Source organism: Lacerta agilis, chromosome 8 (genome assembly GCF_009819535.1).
Source record: "Lacerta agilis isolate rLacAgi1 chromosome 8, rLacAgi1.pri, whole genome shotgun sequence".
Classification (NCBI taxonomy): domain Eukaryota; kingdom Metazoa; phylum Chordata; class Lepidosauria; order Squamata; family Lacertidae; genus Lacerta; species Lacerta agilis.
The window spans coordinates 71,603,048-71,623,387 of NC_046319.1; the positions used below are offsets into that span (position 1 = coordinate 71,603,048).

The 20,340-nt window shown below is 44.3% G+C and overlaps 2 protein-coding genes across 2 annotated transcripts in view; both read left to right on the forward strand.

Annotated features, from left to right (window-relative positions):
* Nucleotides 1–3,378, forward strand: LOC117051652 (interferon-inducible GTPase 5-like). Its single transcript, XM_033158228.1, is given in 5 exon segments — nucleotides 1–159; nucleotides 2,281–2,525; nucleotides 2,528–2,634; nucleotides 2,636–2,806; nucleotides 2,808–3,378. Coding segments are annotated over 4 exon segments (681 nt in total). The 5' UTR covers nucleotides 1–159; nucleotides 2,281–2,297; the 3' UTR covers nucleotides 2,983–3,378.
* Nucleotides 3,070–20,340, forward strand: part of LOC117052021 — a 27,760-nt gene continuing 10,489 nt past the window's right edge. Inside the window, exons 1-6 of the mRNA XM_033158747.1 lie at nucleotides 3,070–3,204; nucleotides 8,429–8,618; nucleotides 9,735–9,851; nucleotides 10,732–10,887; nucleotides 11,923–12,060; nucleotides 12,947–13,153. Of these exons, the coding sequence (XP_033014638.1) occupies nucleotides 3,070–3,204; nucleotides 8,429–8,618; nucleotides 9,735–9,851; nucleotides 10,732–10,887; nucleotides 11,923–12,060; nucleotides 12,947–13,153 (943 nt within the window). The remainder of the gene's footprint in view (nucleotides 3,205–8,428; nucleotides 8,619–9,734; nucleotides 9,852–10,731; nucleotides 10,888–11,922; nucleotides 12,061–12,946; nucleotides 13,154–20,340) is intronic.

Below are 20,340 nucleotides of genomic sequence, written 5' to 3' on the forward strand. Positions count from 1 at the left end.
CCAGGCACAGAGTCTTGAGTTTGGTTGCGGGCAGATTGAAGGTTTGTTTCACTTTTACTTCCAAGGGGTCCCGGAGAATTGCAGGCAGGCGTCAGGTACCGCACCAAAGCGTAGGCCTACTCTCGGGGAAGACTCCAGCCGCTTTGCAGGGAACAGAAGGTGAGCTCAAAACACTTTCCAAGCCCTTTAAGTCATGGCAACAGCCACCCACCGCCCTCCTTGAGTTTGTAGCGGGGCAGAGGAGGGGAAAATAGTGCAGGAAACCTGTGGGTGCTGGGAGAGAGAGTGCGTGCAAAAGTCTGCGTGGTCCCCACTGTAGATGTCTTGCTAGAAGCCCACAAAAACACGCGCGCGCACCTGCAGCTGGCTTTAGCCTCCCTCCTTGCTAAAAGCAGTCCTTCTCCTTCCGCTGCTTTCGTGATTCTGGTTTCTTCTTCCTTTCCCATAATTCTGCTTCTTCCAACCACCTGCAAATGGAGAGAAAGGCTGCAGCTCAGCGGCGAAGCACACGCATTGCACGCAAACCGTATCAGATTTAATGTCCGGCATCTTGGGAATGTCTTCTTTTCTGAAAAGCTGGAGGGCCGCTGCCAGTCAGTGCTGACAATACTGAGCTAGATGGAGCAATGGTTAGATGCTTGGTGTGATGCAGTTTCCAGAGTGATTAAGCCGGCATTACTGGCGAGATTTCCAGAGTCTCACTTCTGTGCCCTGAGGACCAACATCCAGGCAACCTGAAAAAGTTTGTGGGCTGTTAAAGAGGCCTTGATGCTGGCAGTTCCAAACCTTGCACAAACTGGTATCTTTAAAAAAAAAGAAAAAAAAAAGACTGTCTTGAAACTGTGCTAAGTTTTCCTGTCCTGCAAAGAAAATGCTACACTGTTTATTTCAAAGACATATCAATATCTGATGCCAGTATTGTATTTTTGGCCTCTGTCTGTCTTGGAAGGTGATGGAGAGCACCTTTGTGGGTGAGGTCAAACTGTTGGAAGGTTGCAGCTGGTTTCTCTTAATGTTTTTGCACGGGTGTGAATTCCTGTTTTAGTGTGGTTGACACCAGGCAGGCATCTCCACTGCACTGTTTTGGCACCTGCTTAGCTTTAAGCATTTTTGTTTGTTTGTTTGTTTGTTTGTTTAGGAAAGTCTATCCAGACACATAGGCGTTGGCATGCTTTAATCTCTTCTAATTTGTAGTTATCTACAAATACTGTAGTTTGATTGTAGTAAAACCTTTGAGAGGTTTGAAAGAAATATTACAATGCTCAATAAAATGCATGTTTTTAACTGCAATGCAATTGGTCAGTTAGGTAAGTATTTTTATTTATTTACTTTATTTAGGGGAGGCAGCTACCCCCCACCCCCTTGGTCAGGTATGGGGACCTGAGGCCCGGGAGCTACAGTAAATGTGGCCCTTCGTGTGTCTCTTTCTGGACCTCAACACATTCCAAAGGTGTCAAACCAATGAAGGGCAAGGCCATGTTTTCTTCCCCCGCTCCAAATTAACAAGATTGTAAAGGGAATCTTGTAAAGCTCAGTTAGTAGTAGTAGTAGTAGTAGTAGTAACAACAACAGCAACAACAACAACAGGATAGCTGCTTATTTCCTTGACATCTGATGGGAGGGAGTTCCACAGGGCGGGCGCCACTACTGAGAAGGCCCTCTGCCTGGTTCCCTGTAACCTCACTTCTTGCAATGAGGGAACTGCCAGAAGGCCCTCAGCACTGGATCTCAGTGTCTGGGCTGAATGATGGGGGTGGAGACGCTCCTTCAGGTATACAGGACTGAGGCCATTTAGGGCTTTAAAGGTCAGCACCAACACTTTGAATTGTGCTCAGAAACGTACTGGGAGCCAATGTAGGTCTTTCAGGACTGGTGTTACGGTATATGGTCTCGGCAGCCACTCCCAGTCACTAGTCTAACTGCCACATTCTGGATTACAGTGGTTGTAGTCACCTTCAAAGATAGCTTCACATAGAGCGCATTACAGTAGTCCAAGCAGGAGATAACCAGAGCATGCACCACTCTGGCGAGACAGTCTGTGGACAGGTAGGGTCTCATTCTGTGTACCAGATGGAGCTGGTAGACAGCTACCCTGGACACAGAATTAACCTGCGCCTCCATGGACAGCTGTGTTAGGGTTAGGGTTAGGGTTGGGCAAAAGATTCCTGCATTGCAGGGGGTTGGACTAGATGACCCCCGGGGTCCTTTCCAACTCCCAGTTCAATGATTCTACCCTCTGATTTTATGAAACTGAAATGCCTCTCTGTTGTGTTCTTTCAGGTGAGACCTCCACAACCATGGCTGAGTTGCTGGAAAACAGCAGAATGGCAGATGTCCTTAGCATTTTGCTGGAAACACCAGATAAGATCAAGCTTGACATTGACATTTCAGGAGTAACGGGTGCTGTGAAATCTGCCCTGGTCAATGCCCTTCGAGGTCTTGGCGATCAGGAAGAAGGTGCTGCAGAAATTGGAGTATGTGAGACCACTATGAAGGTAGTCCCTTACCAGCACCCTAAACTTCCCAGTGTAACAATACAGTATGGGATCTCCCAGGAATTGGCACATCTCAATTCACAGCTGATACGTACCTCCAGCGGGTAAACTTTGACCGCTATGACTTCTTCATTATTGTCAGCAAAAGCAATTGAGCAGCTGGGAAAAAAGTTTTACTTTGTGCGCACCAAGGTTGACTGGGATTTGGAAAGTGCCAGGAGACAACAGACCCCCTACTATGATGAGGAGGGTGTCCTGAGTAAAATCCATAACGACTGTATGCGGAGACTCAGAGAAGCAAAGTTCACCTCTCGGGGTTTTCCTCCTTTCCAGATATGACCTCAACAAGTACGATTTCCACCGTTTGGAGGAAACGCTAGAGAAGGACCTCCCTGTCCACAAACAACGGGCTTTTATTTTGGCCCTTCCAAGCATCTCCACGCATATCCTACAGAAGAAGAAAGCGGTTCTGAAGAAACATGCATAGGAAGTAGCCACGGTGTTGTGTGGCGTCACTGCAACCCCAACGGCAGGCATCCCTTTTGCTTGTGACACGTCCCTCCTCTTGCCGTCCATGTTAAACTACTATCAGGAGTTTGGTGTGAATGATGAGTCTCTTGCCAAACTTGCTAGGCTGGTTAAGCAACCTGAGGAGGAACTTAGAGCCGAGATGAAGAAGTCCCCTCTGTCTTCAGCATTGCATTTGCATGTAGACGCGGAGTTTGGGTTTTTCCGTATTATGTTCTCACCTCTATTGCTGCTCCGTGGCTCCCCAGCAGCAGGGAGAATTGCTTTTATGTCAACGCTGAGAATGCTGGAAAGTTTTGTGGATGATTTGGAGGAAGATGCTGAAAGGGTTCTTAACAAGGCAGTTGGGAGGAAAAACACATAGGCATGGAGGGTTTTCTTTTTTCAATATTCTCCCCCCTCATTATATTTTATTAAGTTTCAACATTTTAGCACATAGAATCAAAACACAATTTTGTCTCTTCTCTTGTTTTTGGCCACTTCCCACTCTGTTTTTCATGGAGTTGTTTCTCCCCTTCTGCTGCATCCTATCTTCTATCTATTAAATCATAATCATTATATTATAATCTAATTACTTCCATTGCTCGTAGCTCAGATCCTGTTCACAAGTTCATCATACTGTAATACTTATCTAAGTAATCGGAAAAAGGCTGCCATTCTTCCACAAAACGCTCATTATTAGGTTCTTTTAATCTTGCTGTTAATTTTGCCAGTTCTGCATAGTACATTTACATTATCTTACTTATCCATTCTTTGGTGGGAGCTTCATACTTCCATTTTTCATGCATAAAGAATCTTAACTGCTGTTGTTACATACATAGAAAACTTTAATATTTTCTTTGGGATTTCTACTCATATAATCCCTAACAAACGCTTCAGACTTTTTTTTTTGGTATGCTCATTTTGAACATCTTTTTTTTACCTCGTAATGTATTATTTCCCAAAATACCCTTGCTTTCTTGCAAGTTTACCACATGTGAAAAAAAGATCTACCAATTCCAGCAATTGTTAGCAACCTTCTTACACATTTTAGATAATTTGTTAGGTTTTGGGTACCATTTATACATCATTTTCATATAATTATCTTTTAAGGTGTAACAAGCAGTAAATTTCCTATCTTCTTTCCACAGCTTTCCCCATCCACTCATTTCTATATTATGTCCCAGTCTGTAGCCCATTGTATCAATGGTGATTTAACCATTTCGTCTTTCGTCTCCCCTTTTTTCAATATTATTTATTGTTGTTTTCCAACACCTCGGAACCTGATGTCTCATCCAGTACAGCTTTAACAAATTATTAACAACTAATCAACTCTCATTGCTTTGTTCCAGGAAACTCCCCTGTGTGATACTAGCAAATTACAACAAGAAGCAAGATGCAAATATTTGTCTGTTACGCTATCTACAAAACGGTGCAAATCTTTGGAGCTGGTCTTTCATTTTCCGGTGTCTTTGTAAATGTAATAAAGTTCCACCATTCTCCAGCAAATCTGTCCTTGTGTTTTGTTCCTCTTGCTAGCTCTGGGTTTTGTGTTAATTTCTCCGTGGGGGCTGTTTACCACACACTCTCGTATCAGGATAATAAGGTTCCCTTGGTGTCTTGGAGATAACCATACTTGCTGCTGCCAACAAAAAATCCAGTTAAGGGTTTATCCACCATGTCTTTGTTGTTATTCATATACAGATTCCGTAAGGCTAGCTCTGGAGTGCTGGTGATATGCTGATGGGTCATTTTATCTATATCACCATCACCTGGTCTCAAAACATTGTCCCCTTGGGATATATCCACTAGATGTGCCCGTAATGACCCCTGTCTCTGCAGCCAAGCCAGCACAATGTTAGTGTAAATGTTACACTCTGTTGTAAATGTTAGTGAGGTAAGATGCCATTTTTGCATCATTTCCAGTTTCATATCTTTAATGCAGTATTTCATATATTTAATGCCGTTCCATATCTTTAATAATGGTATTCATGTTCAATTTCAGTTCCTTAATCTGTTTCCCACATATGTTTCAACCCCCCAGATTTGCCCATAGCCATCCATTTATAAATCTGGGAGAAAATCTCTCCCCCCCCCCATTTCCTTTATCAGGGCTTCAAACCTGGTTATCGGATGTTTCTTTCCAACAAGTGTACAAACTGCACGCTCTCTTTTAGGGAATTTGGTGTTTAAAAAAGCTGGCAGATTTTTCACTTGATCTTTCCACTTTTAATGCACAAGAGCTTAATGTTTCATCTAGCACGTGGAGGCAACTGCTGATTTCTTTCTTTATGCATTGTATTAAGGGTGAATTTGGTCCGGGCAGTAACGTGGAACTAAGTAGATGCTAATCAAATTTAGTTTTCCAAGTGATTCCTGGGGTGTGCCAGGGTAAAGAGAAAGCTGTGATTCTTCAAAGGTTGCCCCTCCAGAGCATTATAATAACTTTGCATCACTTTTTATTTTAACGTAAGATGGTAATGGGCCAACCACTGCCTCTTAGGCTAACCTACCTTGCAGGGTTGTTGTGGGGTTTAAATGAGGAGGGGGAGAACCACATATGCCACCTTGAGCTCCTTGGAGAAAAAAAGGTGGTCTATAAATGAAATAAATAGATGGATGGATAGAGCATATAGTGCAGATTAGGTAACACACATGGTAATGGGTCATGATGGGGCCTGTTGTGATAATATTGGTACTGTCACTTGAATGTGAAAAGAACCTTAGAGCAGTGTTTTTCAACCTTTTTTGGGCAAAGGCACACTTGTTTCATGAAAAAAATCACGAGGCACACCACCATTAGAAAATGTTTAAAAAATTAACTCTGTACCTATATTGACTATATATAAAGTAATTTTATATATATTGACTATATATAAAGTAATTTTTCAATTTTACCCACGGCACACCAGGCAACATCTCGCGGCACACTAGTGTGCCGCGGAACAGTGTTTGAAAAACACTGCCTTAGAGGCTCTTTTCCGCTCATGCACTTCTTGCACCTCCGTGTATTTTTAGTATTATTATTTATTAATTTTATATGCCACCCTTCGAAGATTCCAGGGCAGTTCGCAACAGACGCCCAGTGGAATCACCCCAGGCCCATTCCCCTCCCTCCATACAGTATTGGCCCCGGGTGGTGGGGCTTCAAGGATGCCTTTTATGGGCCTGTACCAGGGCCGGCCCACCCATGAGGCAACGTGCGGCAACTGCCTCGGGCACCAGGATCCACGGGGCAGAAGATCCCGAGGCAGATCTTGCTCCCCTCTTGTTCCTGATTTTCACTAGCTCCTCTGGCAGAGCGGAGGGTGGCATTTTTATAGTTCACCTCAGGCGCCAAAATGCCTTGGGCCAGCCCTGGTCAGGACAGTACCTATGAAGTTCAGGCCCATCTCCCAGAATCCTTTGGGGGAAGAAGCCATAACTGTTTAAACTGGTATTCTAGATCTCTAAATGTGGGGCGTCGGCGTGGCCTCGGGCTGCCTGCCACAGAGAATTCATTCGTTCTTACTAATTTAATAAAGCCATACACCGCTCTATTGTAGAAGATCTCAAAGCGGTTTATGAAAAGAAGGCCCTCTCCAGTGCGGCCACCACCGGCACCACTGAGCTTTTGAGGGTGGTGGGACAAGCAGTAGGGCTTGTTTCCCCTTGCTAAGGGGGTCTATAGGGAAGGAGGAGGCCTTTCAGGTATTTGGCGCCTGAGCTGATTAGGACTTTAAGCGCATGAGCACCTTGAAATGGGCCCAGAAACAGACTGGCAAGCAGTGTAGGTGTTTTAAAATGAGCCTCGCAAAGTCTAATGGGGAGACTTCATTAGACCCATAGACCTTGCTGTAGGAGAACGCTTTAACTCATTCCTATTCTTGGGGCAAAGATAGATAAATTCCTATCTCCAGTCCATCTTGTCTTGCACATTTCTGTATTTCCCCCCTAAGCTTGCATTTCTGCCTGCAATTAAAACAACTAGCCCAACCTAGATGTGCTTGAAAATATAGTACCTAACATACATTTGATATGAGGGTAGTCCAAGGACTGTCTTGAAATGTCCATACACTCCAAGTGTCCCTATTTTCCAGGGACGTCTCAGATTTAGAGAAGCCATCCCTGTTTCTGATTTAAACCTGGAATGTCCCGCTTTTCTTTAGGATGTCCTTATTTTCACTGGTGAAATGTTGGAGGGTATGGAGTTATGCCCCACCCCAGCTGTCTGATGGAAAACCTGTATAGGAAAGGTTTTTTTTAAATGTTTAATGTTTTATAATGCTTTTATATATGTTGGAAGCTGCCCAGAGTGGCTGGGGCAACCCAGTAAGATGTGTGGGGTATAAATAGTAAAATTATCATCATGGAAGGGGGTGTCCCTATTTCATTGGAGAAGTGTTGGAGGGTATGGAAACGTCCCTGTTTTGTTTTTTAAGAAACTAGTGATGGTGGAGAACTTTGCTTTTTTAAAAGCAAACAAACTTAATTCACACCTTTCTCACTAATACCTCAGTCAGAATGTATACTTCAGATTTTGCAGTTCTTATGAGTTTTGTGATAGTTTTCAGCTTGAAAAATGCACCAAAATGCATATTTCCAGATAGATAGGTTCAGATTGCAAATATTGAGATAAAATACACATTTCATTGCAAATTTTCATATATATATTTTTAAAACCCAACAGCAACTCCTATATTAATGGGGTTGAAAATGGACTTCTGAATGCACACTTGATATGGGTCACATTGAAAATGACCCTAAAATCAGTTAGAAAAGCCAGCTCTTGATTCTATAGCTGTTGCTGCTCATGTTCAAGTGCCCCTGAGTGTAGCAGGCTGTGATGATCTGCCATCTCAGGAATTTCATATGGAAATATAAAAGACATGTCTTCCCCATGAACATTTGTGCTGTCGTCCTCTGTCAAATGTTCTAGTTCATTAATAATATAATATAATATAATATAATATAATATAATATAATATAATATAATATAATATAATAAACATCATTATCATTGCATATTAGTATTTATTACCACACTACACAAAAACATCTCTGGATAGGTTATAACATGTAGGAAGGGAGTCTGAGTTTTCTGTTTGTGGCTTCTTTGTTTGACTTTTTTGCATTGCTTCTTGTTGATTGGAATACCAATATAGAATTCTATACGTGGAATGTTTAGTAGATTGTGTGCGCCGTTTCTGTGCTGCTGATTGTATACTGATCTTATTATTCAGCTGGCTTATAGGAAGGGAAGTGCTCATTCAGATATTTGGGGTTCAGGTTATTGAATGGGATACGGGTTAGGAGTTTCCACATTCTTACACACACACACACACACACACACACACACACAAAATGTAAACATTCTGTCAAGTGAGAAGCAGAGAACCTCTGCTTCTGAAGATTACTAGCAAGTCACCAATTATTGCCTTATCAAGTGTTTACATGCACACTGCGGGAAGTTGCCATTTGACACGCAGACATTTTCCTCTGCATACTCTTGCAGGCTCTTGGTGCCAGAGAATTTGCTTCATCATAGAGAGTTTCTCCATTGCTTGTCCCCTGTGGCTGTCTCACCAGGATGCAGACTGTCCTGGATCTTTCCTCTCTTTGTACTTCTGACAAAGGGTAAGAAGTAGCTGGGAGCAAGTTGGAGGTGGGCATGCAAGACTGATAATATGCTGAGTGTTTGTTGTCGCAAAGTTGGAAGGAAAGAATTTAAGTCTCCTGAGTATAGAGGCTCTTTAGAGCCCGTGTTTCCCAAAAATCTTGAAAGAGGGTCACGGCTTGGTGGCAGAGCACCTACTTTGCATTCAGAATGTCTCAGAGTCAGTCCCTGGCATCCCCAAGTAGAGCTGGGAGGCAACCCATCCCGGGAGGGCTGCTGTCAGTCAGTGTAAACAATACTGAGCTAGAGAGGCAAAGGTCTGGCTTCAGTGGACTGGCCTGACCCCCCTTCTAATTCCTGGCTCCAGCACAGATTCCATTCTTGGAATCATCGAGCTAGGCTTCCTAGTGAGGGCCCTCTAAATATGGTCATTAAGGTACAAGAGCAGCTCTGTTCCAGATAAAAAAAAAAGGGTGGCTCTATTAAGTATTGGTGGACAGGCTCCCTCTCCCTCAACTCACTGGAAGTTAGAAAGACAAAGCTAGACTTGAGAGTTGAGTTATGTGAGCTAGCAGCTGGAAGCAAAGCTGAAGGTCGGGAAGCCAGCAAGACTGCTTGAATTCAAGGCTGCAACTATGGGAGAAGCAAGATCCTTTTGGGGTGCTAATGCTGCAAACCCCTCCATTGCAGGCTCTGGTTGTATACATGTGTAAATAAACCATATATGGTGGTACCTTGGTTGTCGAACTTAATCTGTTCCAGGAGTCCGTTCGACTTCTGGAACTGTTTGAAAACCAAGGTGTGGCTTCTGATTGGCTGCAGGAGCCATGTTGGACGCTCGGCTTCCAGAAACGTTTGCAAACAGGAACACTTACTTCCAGGTTTGCGGCATTCGGAGATGATTTGTTTGGAGCCAAGCCGGTGGACAACCAAGGTACCACTGCATCATAAACAGGCACCACAATCTCCGCTGTCCCTCATCCCAAAGGGATGAACCTGGGAAACTCCAGGAACCTCTGGAATCTCACAACATTTGGAGACTGGATGGCAAGCAACCATGGCATGCTAAAAGGAGTCAAGAGGGGTTGCGCTATTTTATACCCCTACAAAAGGATCACTTTTCTTCCTTCTTCCAGGTAATTCTTTGGAGTGTGAAACTTGTGCTGATGTTGGCACCATCTGCATGGGCAGTATGAAGACCTGCGCTGAGGGCCAAGATACTTGCATTGTTGTGTTTCTTGAAAGTATTATAGGTAAGTGTAAAGGCGCTGTGCGCGCGCACACACACACACAAAATTAAACCCACCAAACCAGGAAAGGACCACAGACACAAAGAGAGGAAAACACTGCCGGGGTGGAACGATAGAAAAAGGTTTCTTTCAAGCTTAAGCAAGAAAGAGGCACAGAGAGTTAACACTCCAAGATTCTGCGCACCATGCAAATGCAAGAAGCTCATTTTTATCTACAAAGTTTCACATGAACACTACATGTTATGAATATGCTTGTTACTTGAGGGATCATCTGCACACATGTACATTTTCATTGATTGCAGAAACATGCTCCTGTCTTTATGAAACAATGCCACAGCAGCGGGGAACTTTTTATCAAAGTTGCATTCTCATACCCTCCAACTTTTCTCAGATGAAAATAGGGACGTCCTAAGGAAATGCAGGACATTCCAGGATCAAATCAGAAATCAGGACGGCTTCTGTAAATCCGGGACTGTCCCTGGAAAATAGGGACACTTGGAGGGTCTGCATTCTTTAGCTAATTCTACTATCCCATATAAATGTTGCATTCTCTACTGCTCGCCTTATCAAGCTGTCTTGAATCACTTGAGTCCCCATTCCTCTGCTTTGTCCCAAGGCCTGTAGCTCTGCCAAAAGATAGAGAAGCCTTGCGGCTTCCAGGGGGCCAAGAGGGGAGGTTAGGCTTGCAAAGAAGAGAAAAATATAATTTATTCACAAGGGGGAGAGCAGGGAGAAGAGAAAAACCTCAGTTTTTAAAAACAGACGAGAGAAGGCCGTTTGTACCTTGCCCCTATTCACATCAACCACTCTTAATATTGTGTGAAATAAGGTGGATGGTTTCATTGTGATTGAAAGAACCTCTTTCTCTTCCCTTCTTCTGCAGATGGCAAGGTGCTTCAGACTATAGTGAAAGGCTGCACATCCTCTGACAAGTGCAATTATCCCCCAAAGCACATGACTATAGGGAAAGGGAAAAGCATAAGGACCAGTCTGAGCTGTTGCACTGGCAATGCCTGTGCATTGATAACCCCTCCACACTGTAAGTGCATATATTTTGTCTTCCCTCTGTCCTGCCACCACTATTTCCTTTACGTAGAATCATAGAATCTTAGAATTGGAAGGGATCCAAGGGTCATCTAGTCCAACCCCCCTGCAATTCAGGAATCTCAGCTAAAGCATCCATGACAGATGGCCATAACCTGCAGGCTGGTGCATTCTGCAACGCTGCATTCTGAAGGTCGCATCACATTGAGAGCCAGTGTGGTGCAGTGGTTAGAGTGCTGGGCCAGGACCTCAGTCAGCAGAGCACAAGACTTTTAATCTCAGGGTTGTGGGCTCAAGCCCCATGTTGGGCAAATGATTCCTGCGTTGCAGGGGGTTGGACTAGATGAGCCATTGTGGTGAGCCAGTGTGGTGTAGTGGTTAAGAGTGGTAGACTCATAATCTGGTGAACCGGGTTCACATCTCCGCTCCTCCACATGCAGCTGCTGGGTGACCTTGGGCTAGTCACACTTCTCTGAAGTCCCTCAGCCCCACTCGCCTCACAGAGTGTTTGTTGTGGGGGGAGGAAGGGAAAGGAGAATGTTAGCCGCTTTGAGACTCCTTCGGGTAGTGATAAAGCGGGATATAAAGTCCAGACTCTTTTCTTCTTCATCATCCTTGCGGTCCCTTGTAACTCGATGAGTCTATGACCTTGGAGACCAAGGTTCAAATCCCTGCTCAGACTTGAAGCTCACTGGGTGCTCTTAGGCCAGTCACCATCTCCCAGCCTAGCCTACTTTACAGGGTTGTTGTGAGGGTTAAATGGAGAGTGGGTGAATCACGCCACCTTGTGCTCGGGGGAAATGTGGTATAGAAATGTAAGTATTATTTATTTATTTCATTGCACTTGTTGCTGGGTTCATAAATTGATGACCATCATAAACCTGAGTAGGATTTATTCTCAGTGACTTGAGTTCTGGGGTGAGGTGTGTGTGCAAATTGGTTGTTTCTGCTTTAGCATCTCTGTTGCTTTCTTCTCCAATCCTTCGGACTGAGAATCTTCTCCACTACCCCACCCCGTCCCTGCTTACAGCGCAACTAATAAATCTGAAAGCCAATGGAAAGCAGTGTCCTTCCTGTTACTCTTGGTCTGGCACATGCAATGCAGATATGGTGAACTGTACTGGACCGGAGAAGTTCTGCTTTGATGTGCTCTCACGCTCAAAAGCTGGTAAGATGCAGTGCTCCTTTTCAGCCCCATGCATTTTGTAGCTGTACTGGTTTTGGATTGACACGGTGCATGGAACAAATGGGTGTTGCTGCCTTTCAGAAAATATATGGAGATGCTTCTACCAGAAAAGGGAGGTGGTCACCCCTCACTTGGGGAAAGGGTCATGGCTCAGTGCATGAACATTTACTTTGCATGGCGAAGAACCTGGGTCCAATCCAAAGAATCACAGGCTAGTTTGGAGGGGCTGTTACTGGCAACTATAATTCCTTTCTAATCTGTGGGATATGATCCATGAGAGGTAGTCAAGTACAACATTCCTTGTAATGCTAGAGAAGACATGCGAGGAAATGTTTGGTCCAGCTAGTCGAAATGTCTTCGTTCCTTCTGGCTGGAGCATCCTTCCTTTTGCATGTGACTAGAGGTGGGTGTGACCTAGCCTGTCCAGGTAACAAAAGGATGAGTCATTCAGCACACTTCCCTCTTTTTGACTTCCTGCTTCATTTGACCAGCTTCTAGCTAGGACCGCTCTGCTAGCTCTCAGCTAGCAGAGGTACTGGGATTATTCCCCATATGGAGTAGATCCACATGTACATATTTGTAACATAGTCTGCCTTCAGGAATCCAGCTGTGAACTTTTAAGAGGTATTCAAGGGAACTTACCAGGAATGTACAATTCAATCTGAGACAGATTGAATTGTATAATAGTGAGAGGCTCACAGAAGCCTGCAACCAGCTATCTGCTGTGCATATAAAAAGGGGGAATGTAACTCTGCTACATAAAGGAACTTGCTAGCGCATGTTAGGAAGGATATTAATAAACAATATATCCTCTCCTGCCACCCTGAACATTCCCACATAATCAGCCCATCTCATCTTCCGTTTACAGATGGAGAATTCAGAGACATAATTATGAAGGGCTGCACTACCAAGTCTACCTGTGCCTCAATGAACAAAGGCGTACCTCCCATTTTGGAAGAAAAAGATACTGTTGTCGTAAATGCCAGGTGTACCCCAGATCCTTCTAGGGGATCTCGATCCTCTGGGCTCTACCTGCCAATCTTCTCTGGGCTCCTGTTCCTGAAGATCCCCTGGTAAAAGGCGCCTGTTAGAAACTTGCACCATCTCTGCATTCATTCCCTGCTCTGCTTACCACTTTTTCTTAATGAAGCTTAGCCTTACACATAGAGGGCCTCTCCACACATCTGTTTGCCCTGCCACTTCCTCCCGGAAACCCAATATTCAACACTGAATCAGAAGAAATTGGGTTTTCCCATGATTGTTGCTTGTTCTGATTTAGCACCAAAGAGCGGGTTTTCCACAGGAAAGCGGCAGTGCAAAGGTGAAGCTGCTCAGACCCATGCCTAGAAAGTGTGGGGCAAGCAGAAAACCACTACTTCCCATGCTTTCCAGGCAAGTGTGGATGAGCCCAGTTTCCTTGTATTCCTCAATGAAAATAGCAACCAGGAATAAAGCAAATAAACATGAATTCATGCTTCATTTTTGTTTTGGTTTTTTAACTGACTCTAAATTGGCATCTCTGCATTCATTTATGCCTCCTTTTGTTCATTAACCACTTTCTCTGAATGCAGTTTGGCTCTCTAGATGGATAAACACAGTGTTTTTTGGATAAATACCCACCCACACCAATTTATATATGAATTGAGTTGCCAGTATTCATATCTTGATAAAAATGCCAGCATACAGTGAATACTATCAGAAATAAATCCAAATGAAGTGTGTATGTGTGTGTGTTTTATGACCCCCTCATGTGTTATAAAACCATTGCACTTGTTACTGGATTATTTGGACTGCTCTCACACCAGTGTTTAAAACTTTAAACAAATCCACAACACCACAATTCTGAAGGATCGTCTCTTTCTCCATAGACCCTCTCTGGTGTTAAGATGACAGGGAATACCCTCTTGGTTGTTCCACTGCCCTCACAGGCTCAGGAGTTGTGGCCAGGGAGAAGGGCCTCCCCACAGAGGTGTGCCCAGCACCTTCATTATACAGCTTTGGGTGACTGCTGAAGACGCACCTAGAATCATAGAATAATAGAATCATAGAGTTGGAAGAAACCACAAGGGCCATCCAGTCCAACCCCCTGCCAAGCAGGAAACACCATCAAAGCATTCCTGACAGATGGCTGTCAAGCCTCCGCTTAAAGACCTCCAAAGAAGGAGACTCCACCACACTCCTTGGCAGCAAATTCCACTGTTGAACAGCTCTTACTGTCAGGAAGTTCTTCCTAATGTTTAGGTGGAATCTTCTTTCTTGTAGTTTGAATCCATTGCCCTGTGTCCACTACTCTGGAGCAGCAGAAAACAACCTTTCTCTCCTCTCTATATGACATCCTTTTATATATTTGAACATGGCTATCATATCACCCCTTAACCTTCTCTTCTCCAGGCTAAACATACCCAGCTCCCAAAGCCGTTCCTCATAAGGCAATGTTTCCAGGCCTTTGACCATTTTGGTTGCCCTCCTCTGGACACGTTCCAGCTTGTCAGTATCCTTCTTGAACTGTGGTGCCCAGAACTGGACACAGTATTCCAGGTGAGGTCTGACCAGAGCGGAATACAGTGGTACTATTACTTACCCTTGATCTAGATGCTATACTCCTATTGATGCAGCCCAGAATTGCATTGGTTTTTTAGCTGCTGCATCACATTGTTGACTCATGTCAAGTTTATGGTCTACCAAGACTCCTAGATCCTTTTCACATGTACTGCTCTCAAGCCAGGTGTCACCCATCCTGTATTTGTGCCTTTCATTTTTTATTTTTATTTTTTTGCCCAAGTGTAGTACTTTACATTTCTCCCTGTTAAAATTCATCTTGTTTGCTTTGGCCCAGTTCTCTAATCTGTTAAGGTCATTTTGATGTGTGATCCTGTCCTCTGGGGTATTAGCCACCCCTCCCAATTTGGTGTCATCTGCAAACTTGATCAGGATGCCCTCAATTCCATCATCCAAGTCATTGATAAAGATGTTGAATAAGACTGGGCCCAAGACAGAACCCTGTGGCACCCCACTAGTCACTTCTCTCCAGGATGAAGATGAGCCATTAATGAGTACCCTTTGGGTTCGGTCAGCCAGCCAATTACAAATCCACTGAATGGTAGCATTGTCTAGCCCACATTTTACCAGCTGCTTTACCAGAATAGCATGGGGCACCTTGTCAAAGGCCTTGCTGAAATCAAGATTGGCTACATCCACAGAGTTCCCTTCATCTACCAGGCTTGTAATTCTGTCAAAAAATGAGATCAGATTGGTCTGACATGACTTATTTTTCAGAAACCCATGCTGACTTTTAGTTATCACAGTGTTCCTTTCTAGGTGCTCACAGACCGTTTGCTTAATGATCTGCTCTAGAATCTTTCCTGGTATTGATGTCAGGCTGACTGGGCGGTAATTGTTTGGGTCTTCTCTTTCCCCCTTTTTGAGAATAGGGACAACATTTGCCCTCCTCCAGTCTGCTGGCACTTCGCCTGTTCTCCAGGAATTCTCAAAGATTACTGCCAGTGGTTCTGAAATCACCTCTGCCAGTTCTTTTAGTACTCTTGGATGTAGTTCATCTGGCCCTGGAGACTTGAATACATCTAACTAGCCAAGTATTCTTGTATTACCTCCTTACTTATTCTGGGCTGTGTTTCCCCTGCTGAATCATCTGTTCCATATTCTTCAGGTTGGGCATTGTTTTCTTTTTTGGAGAAGACTGAGGCAAAGAAGGCATTGAGGAGTTCTGCCTTTCTCTGTCTCCTGTTCGCATTTCACCATCTTCTCCTCTAAGTGACCCCTGTTTCATTTGCTACGGACATACCCATAAAAGCCCTTTTTATTGCTTTTAACCTCTAGCAAGCCTGAGTTCATTCTGTGCTTTAGCTTTTCTGACTTTGTCTCTAGATGTGCTGGCTATTTGTTTGAATTCCTCTCCAGTGATTTCGCCCTTTCCCCATTTTTTGTACATATCCCTTTTAAATCTTAAATCAGTTAAAAGTTCTTTAGATAGCCACCCTGGCTTCTTAGGCACTGTCAGGGATCAAAGCATTGCTCAGGAAGAGAGGGGGGAGTACAGCTGAAAAGGCAGAGAGAGAAGCTTGGGATTCAGCCAGTCAGGGGGAGGAGAGTAAATATCGAGAGCAATTACCGATAATAAGTACAGATACTTCCAGCCCCAGTCCTCCTGTGCAGACGTCTCCGGAAGAGGAAGAAAGACCTCACACTGTCAGTAGCAGACAGGGGGAGGAACAAAAGGGGAGACGTAAGCGCAGACATCATTTTAGGGCAACTAGAGGCTTTCTTTGCTGGAAAAGGCGTGAAGACTCTAGTCCGGAAATCTGTTAGATAGGGAGTAGTCATGTTTTATCACTCTGTAATTATCAATGTCTAATAAACAGCTTTTAAACTCAACGCTTGAGCCTGCCGTTACTCACAGCAACATCAAAGGCAAGAGCTGCCGATGACAGGCACCTTCCATGTTTTCGTCTCATTGGTACTGCTTGAAGTTGTGCTTTTAATATCTCCCTTTTAACAAACTCCCATCCATCATTAACTCCCTTCCTTTTAGTATTACTGACCATGGGATCACACTCAGCATTTCCCTAAATTTTCTGAAGTCAGCTTTCCTAAAGTCTAGAATTTGAGTCTTAGTATGCTTGGTTGCTCCTTTCCGCTGTATAATAAACTCCAGAAGAGCATGATCACTCCCACCTAATGATCCTGCCACTTCTACCCCACTTACCAAGTCGTCACTATTGGTTAAGACCAGATCTAAAATGGCTGATCCTCTTGTTGCTTCTCCCACTTTCTGGACAATGAAATTGTCTGCAAGGCCAGTGAGGAATCTGTTCGACCTTGTGCTCTTGGCTGAGTTTGACAGCCAACAAATATCAGGATAGTTGAAATCCCCCATTACTACTATCTCACTTCCTTTTGAATGCTTGGTCATCTGTTCCAGGAAGGCATCATCTGTGTCCTCAGTTTGGCCTGAGGATCTGTAGTAAATTCCCACAATGAGATCACTGTTATTTTTCTCTCCCTTAATTTTTTTTAATAAGATTTTTATTTTCTGTATTAAACAACAAACATATCAAACAAATAAAACATAAACAATTGACAAATAATACAAAATAAAAACACATCAAACACATTAAAACAACATAAAAACAACAAAGAAAACTTATACATACCTAGACTGGAACATTGAAAAATCATTGTTTAACTCTAGTTTCTATCTTCTTTGGGGGACTTCCCCCGTTCCCTCAACTGCGTTCAATATTAATATACTTTGGTAACTTTGTAACTATTTCTTAACATTCACCACTATTCTTAATAATCTTTAAAATACTAACTAACCATATATAATTCATTACTTAAACAACATATCCTTAAGCATTTCTAAATATTTTAAACCATTCATAACATTACTTCTTGTATACTATTTTCATCTAACATCAACTAGCTAAAGCCAATTAAACAAGCCAGTTCTGCTTCAAATATCTAACTTTTCATGATTTTTCAAATAGTCCTTAAATTTCTTCCAGTCCTGTTGCACCTTCTCCTCCTCTGGTCTCGGAGTCTCGCGGTCAGTTCGGCGAGTTCCATAAAGTCCATTAGCTTCATCTGCCATTCTTCCACTGTCGGGATCTCTTCACCTTTTCTTCTCCCTTAATTTTGACCCAGATACTCTCAGTTTGGCTTTGAAGTTTTAAATCCTGGATCTCTTCACAGGTAAACACATCCCTGACATATAACGCCACTCCTCCTCCTTTCCTGTTTGGTCTATTTCTCTGAAATAGATTGTATCCCTCTATTACTACATTCCAATCATGAGACTCATCCCACCAGGTTTCAGTGATGCCTATTATGTCGTATTTAGTTTGGTGTACCAAGAGTTCAAGTTCATCTTGTTTATTTCCCATGCTCTGTGCATTAGTATACAGACATTGAAGACCATTGATCATTCCCCCTAGTCTCTTATTTAAGGATTTTTTCTTCCCACCACTATTTCTGCGTGCTGTTTGCTCCATTTGGTCTTTGGCATTTGGATGATCATCTTCAGCACTTGATAGACTCCTACCTTCAGGACCACTGTCTCCCTCCCCCACATAAGTCAGTTTAAAGCCCTCCTGATGAGGTTTTTGAGATTTTTGGCGAAAACATTCCTCCCAACCTTTGTGAAGTGCAGCCCATCACTTGCCAGAAGTCCATCTTCAAGAAACTTCAGACCGTGATCTAAGAATCCAAACCGTTCCTGCTGGCACCATTTGCGAAGCCAGGTGTTCACTTCCCCTATTTTTCCCTCTCTTCCTGGGCCACGGCGTTCAACTGGGAGGACAGATAAGATGACAATTTGTGCATTTAATTGCTTCAACTTCCTGCCCAGAGCCTCATAATCACTTTTGATCTTCTGGAGGCTATGGCTTGCAGTGTCATTGGTTCCCACATGGACCAAAAGGAAGGGGTATTTGTCAGTGGGTTTTATGATTCCTTGCAGTCGCTCTGTTACATCTTGGATCTTGGCCCCGGGGAGACAGCACACCTCTCGAGACGTCTTGTCAGGCCCACAGATCACTGCTTCTGTACCCCTCAGTAGGGAATCCCCTATCACCACTACACGCCTCCTCTTAGGCTTGGTTGGGATTCTTCCATGTGCTGTCCCTTCCAAGGTCACTTGTACATTCACGGAGGACTGACTGTGCTGCTCGTCTTCATATTCCTCATCAACTGTGATGAGGGAGAGATCTTCAAATGGAGTTTGTTCTTCATCTTCCATGTTAAGGGAGAGCACTGCAAATCGATTGTGTAGTTCTAAACACTCAGAGCGATCCCTGGGCTTTCTACTTCTATGAGTCACGTTCCTCCATACATCTGGCTCCTGTGTTGGGGAACTGTCCTCCTCCTCAGGAATGTGCCCTGACTCCCCCTTGGTGCAGACAGTGTGCTCTGCTGCATCCATGAAGCGTAGATATACGGGCCTCAAGTTGCTGGACCTTGTCTTCTAGTAGGGCATCCAACTTGCAATTGCAGCAGGTGTAGCTGCCTACATCCTTTGGCAAGAAGACAAACATTGCGCAGGAATAGCAGGTGACTACAGTTGTCCCCTCACCCTCCATCCTGAAAAGCTTGAAGTCAGGACGAAAAGGAAGCCTAGGTCTCCCCCAATAAACGTTTGAGACCAGTTCCCCTTTATCTAAAAGATGGGTCAAACTGTGTGCACCTATAGGCGCGCGCCGCTGCCCTCCAGGCACTGACTAGCTCTGCCCACAGCTAGTCACCTGACTCAACAGAAGCCCTGCCCCTTCAGGGAGTGCACACAGCTAGAAAGAAACACACACACAAGCCTGGATAGTCCCACAATTCCAAGAGGCAGAAGCCCTAGAAAACAAGCACAGCCCTTGTGCTCCCTCCTCAGCCGCTGCCCTCCAGGCACTGACTAGCTCAGCCCACAGCTAGTCACCTGACTCAACAGAAGCCCTGCCCCTTCAGGGAGTGCACACAGCCAGAAACAAACACACACACAAGCCTGGATAGTCCCACAATTCCAAGAGGCAGAAGCCCTAGAAAACAAGCACAGCCAGAGTGTCCCCGAAACTCAGCTCACCTCTTTACCTTGGCTTAGACACTTGAAATGTATGTTTTTAGTCGGACTTCCGGCGAGGACGCCATTGCGGGCGGTCGTGGGTCGTTTCGGCAGCGAGACGACCCAGGCCAGCCCGGGGGTAGGAGCCCCGCTACCGCACAGCGGGGCTCCGTTAAAACCGCGGATCGAGCGTTCCGCGGCTTGGGCACTCCAACGAGCCCACTATGGCACCGAACCCTTCTCTCGTGCCCCTTGTAAAAGGGGCGCAGGAGTGAAGGGACAACGGTGCCGGGCTGAGGAGACATGCCCCAACCGGGCTGACGAAGCGGCGGCTGCCGCCGGCACTGAGCGCGTCGTTCTACCTGATCAGGAAAAAAAGGAGAAACACGGAGGCCGTGAGTACGGGATTAATTGGACTTAAATTTGACAATTGGCACTCCGGGAGGGACGTTAAAAAGGAATCCCGTTCCTCCCCTTTGTTAAACGGAGAAAATAACATTGTTTCCGATGGTGACTGCTGCTGCAGTAGTGGATACAAAGTATCGATGGAGTTTTTTGACAAGTGAGACTGATTGAATCCCCTTTAGGGGAACTAAATTGTTGGAAATATTTCTTCTTGAATGCTGGAATGTAATCTTTTCACCCTGACTCTGGGGAAAATGGCGGCGGAAAATTATGGTTAAAGATGGAAAAATACT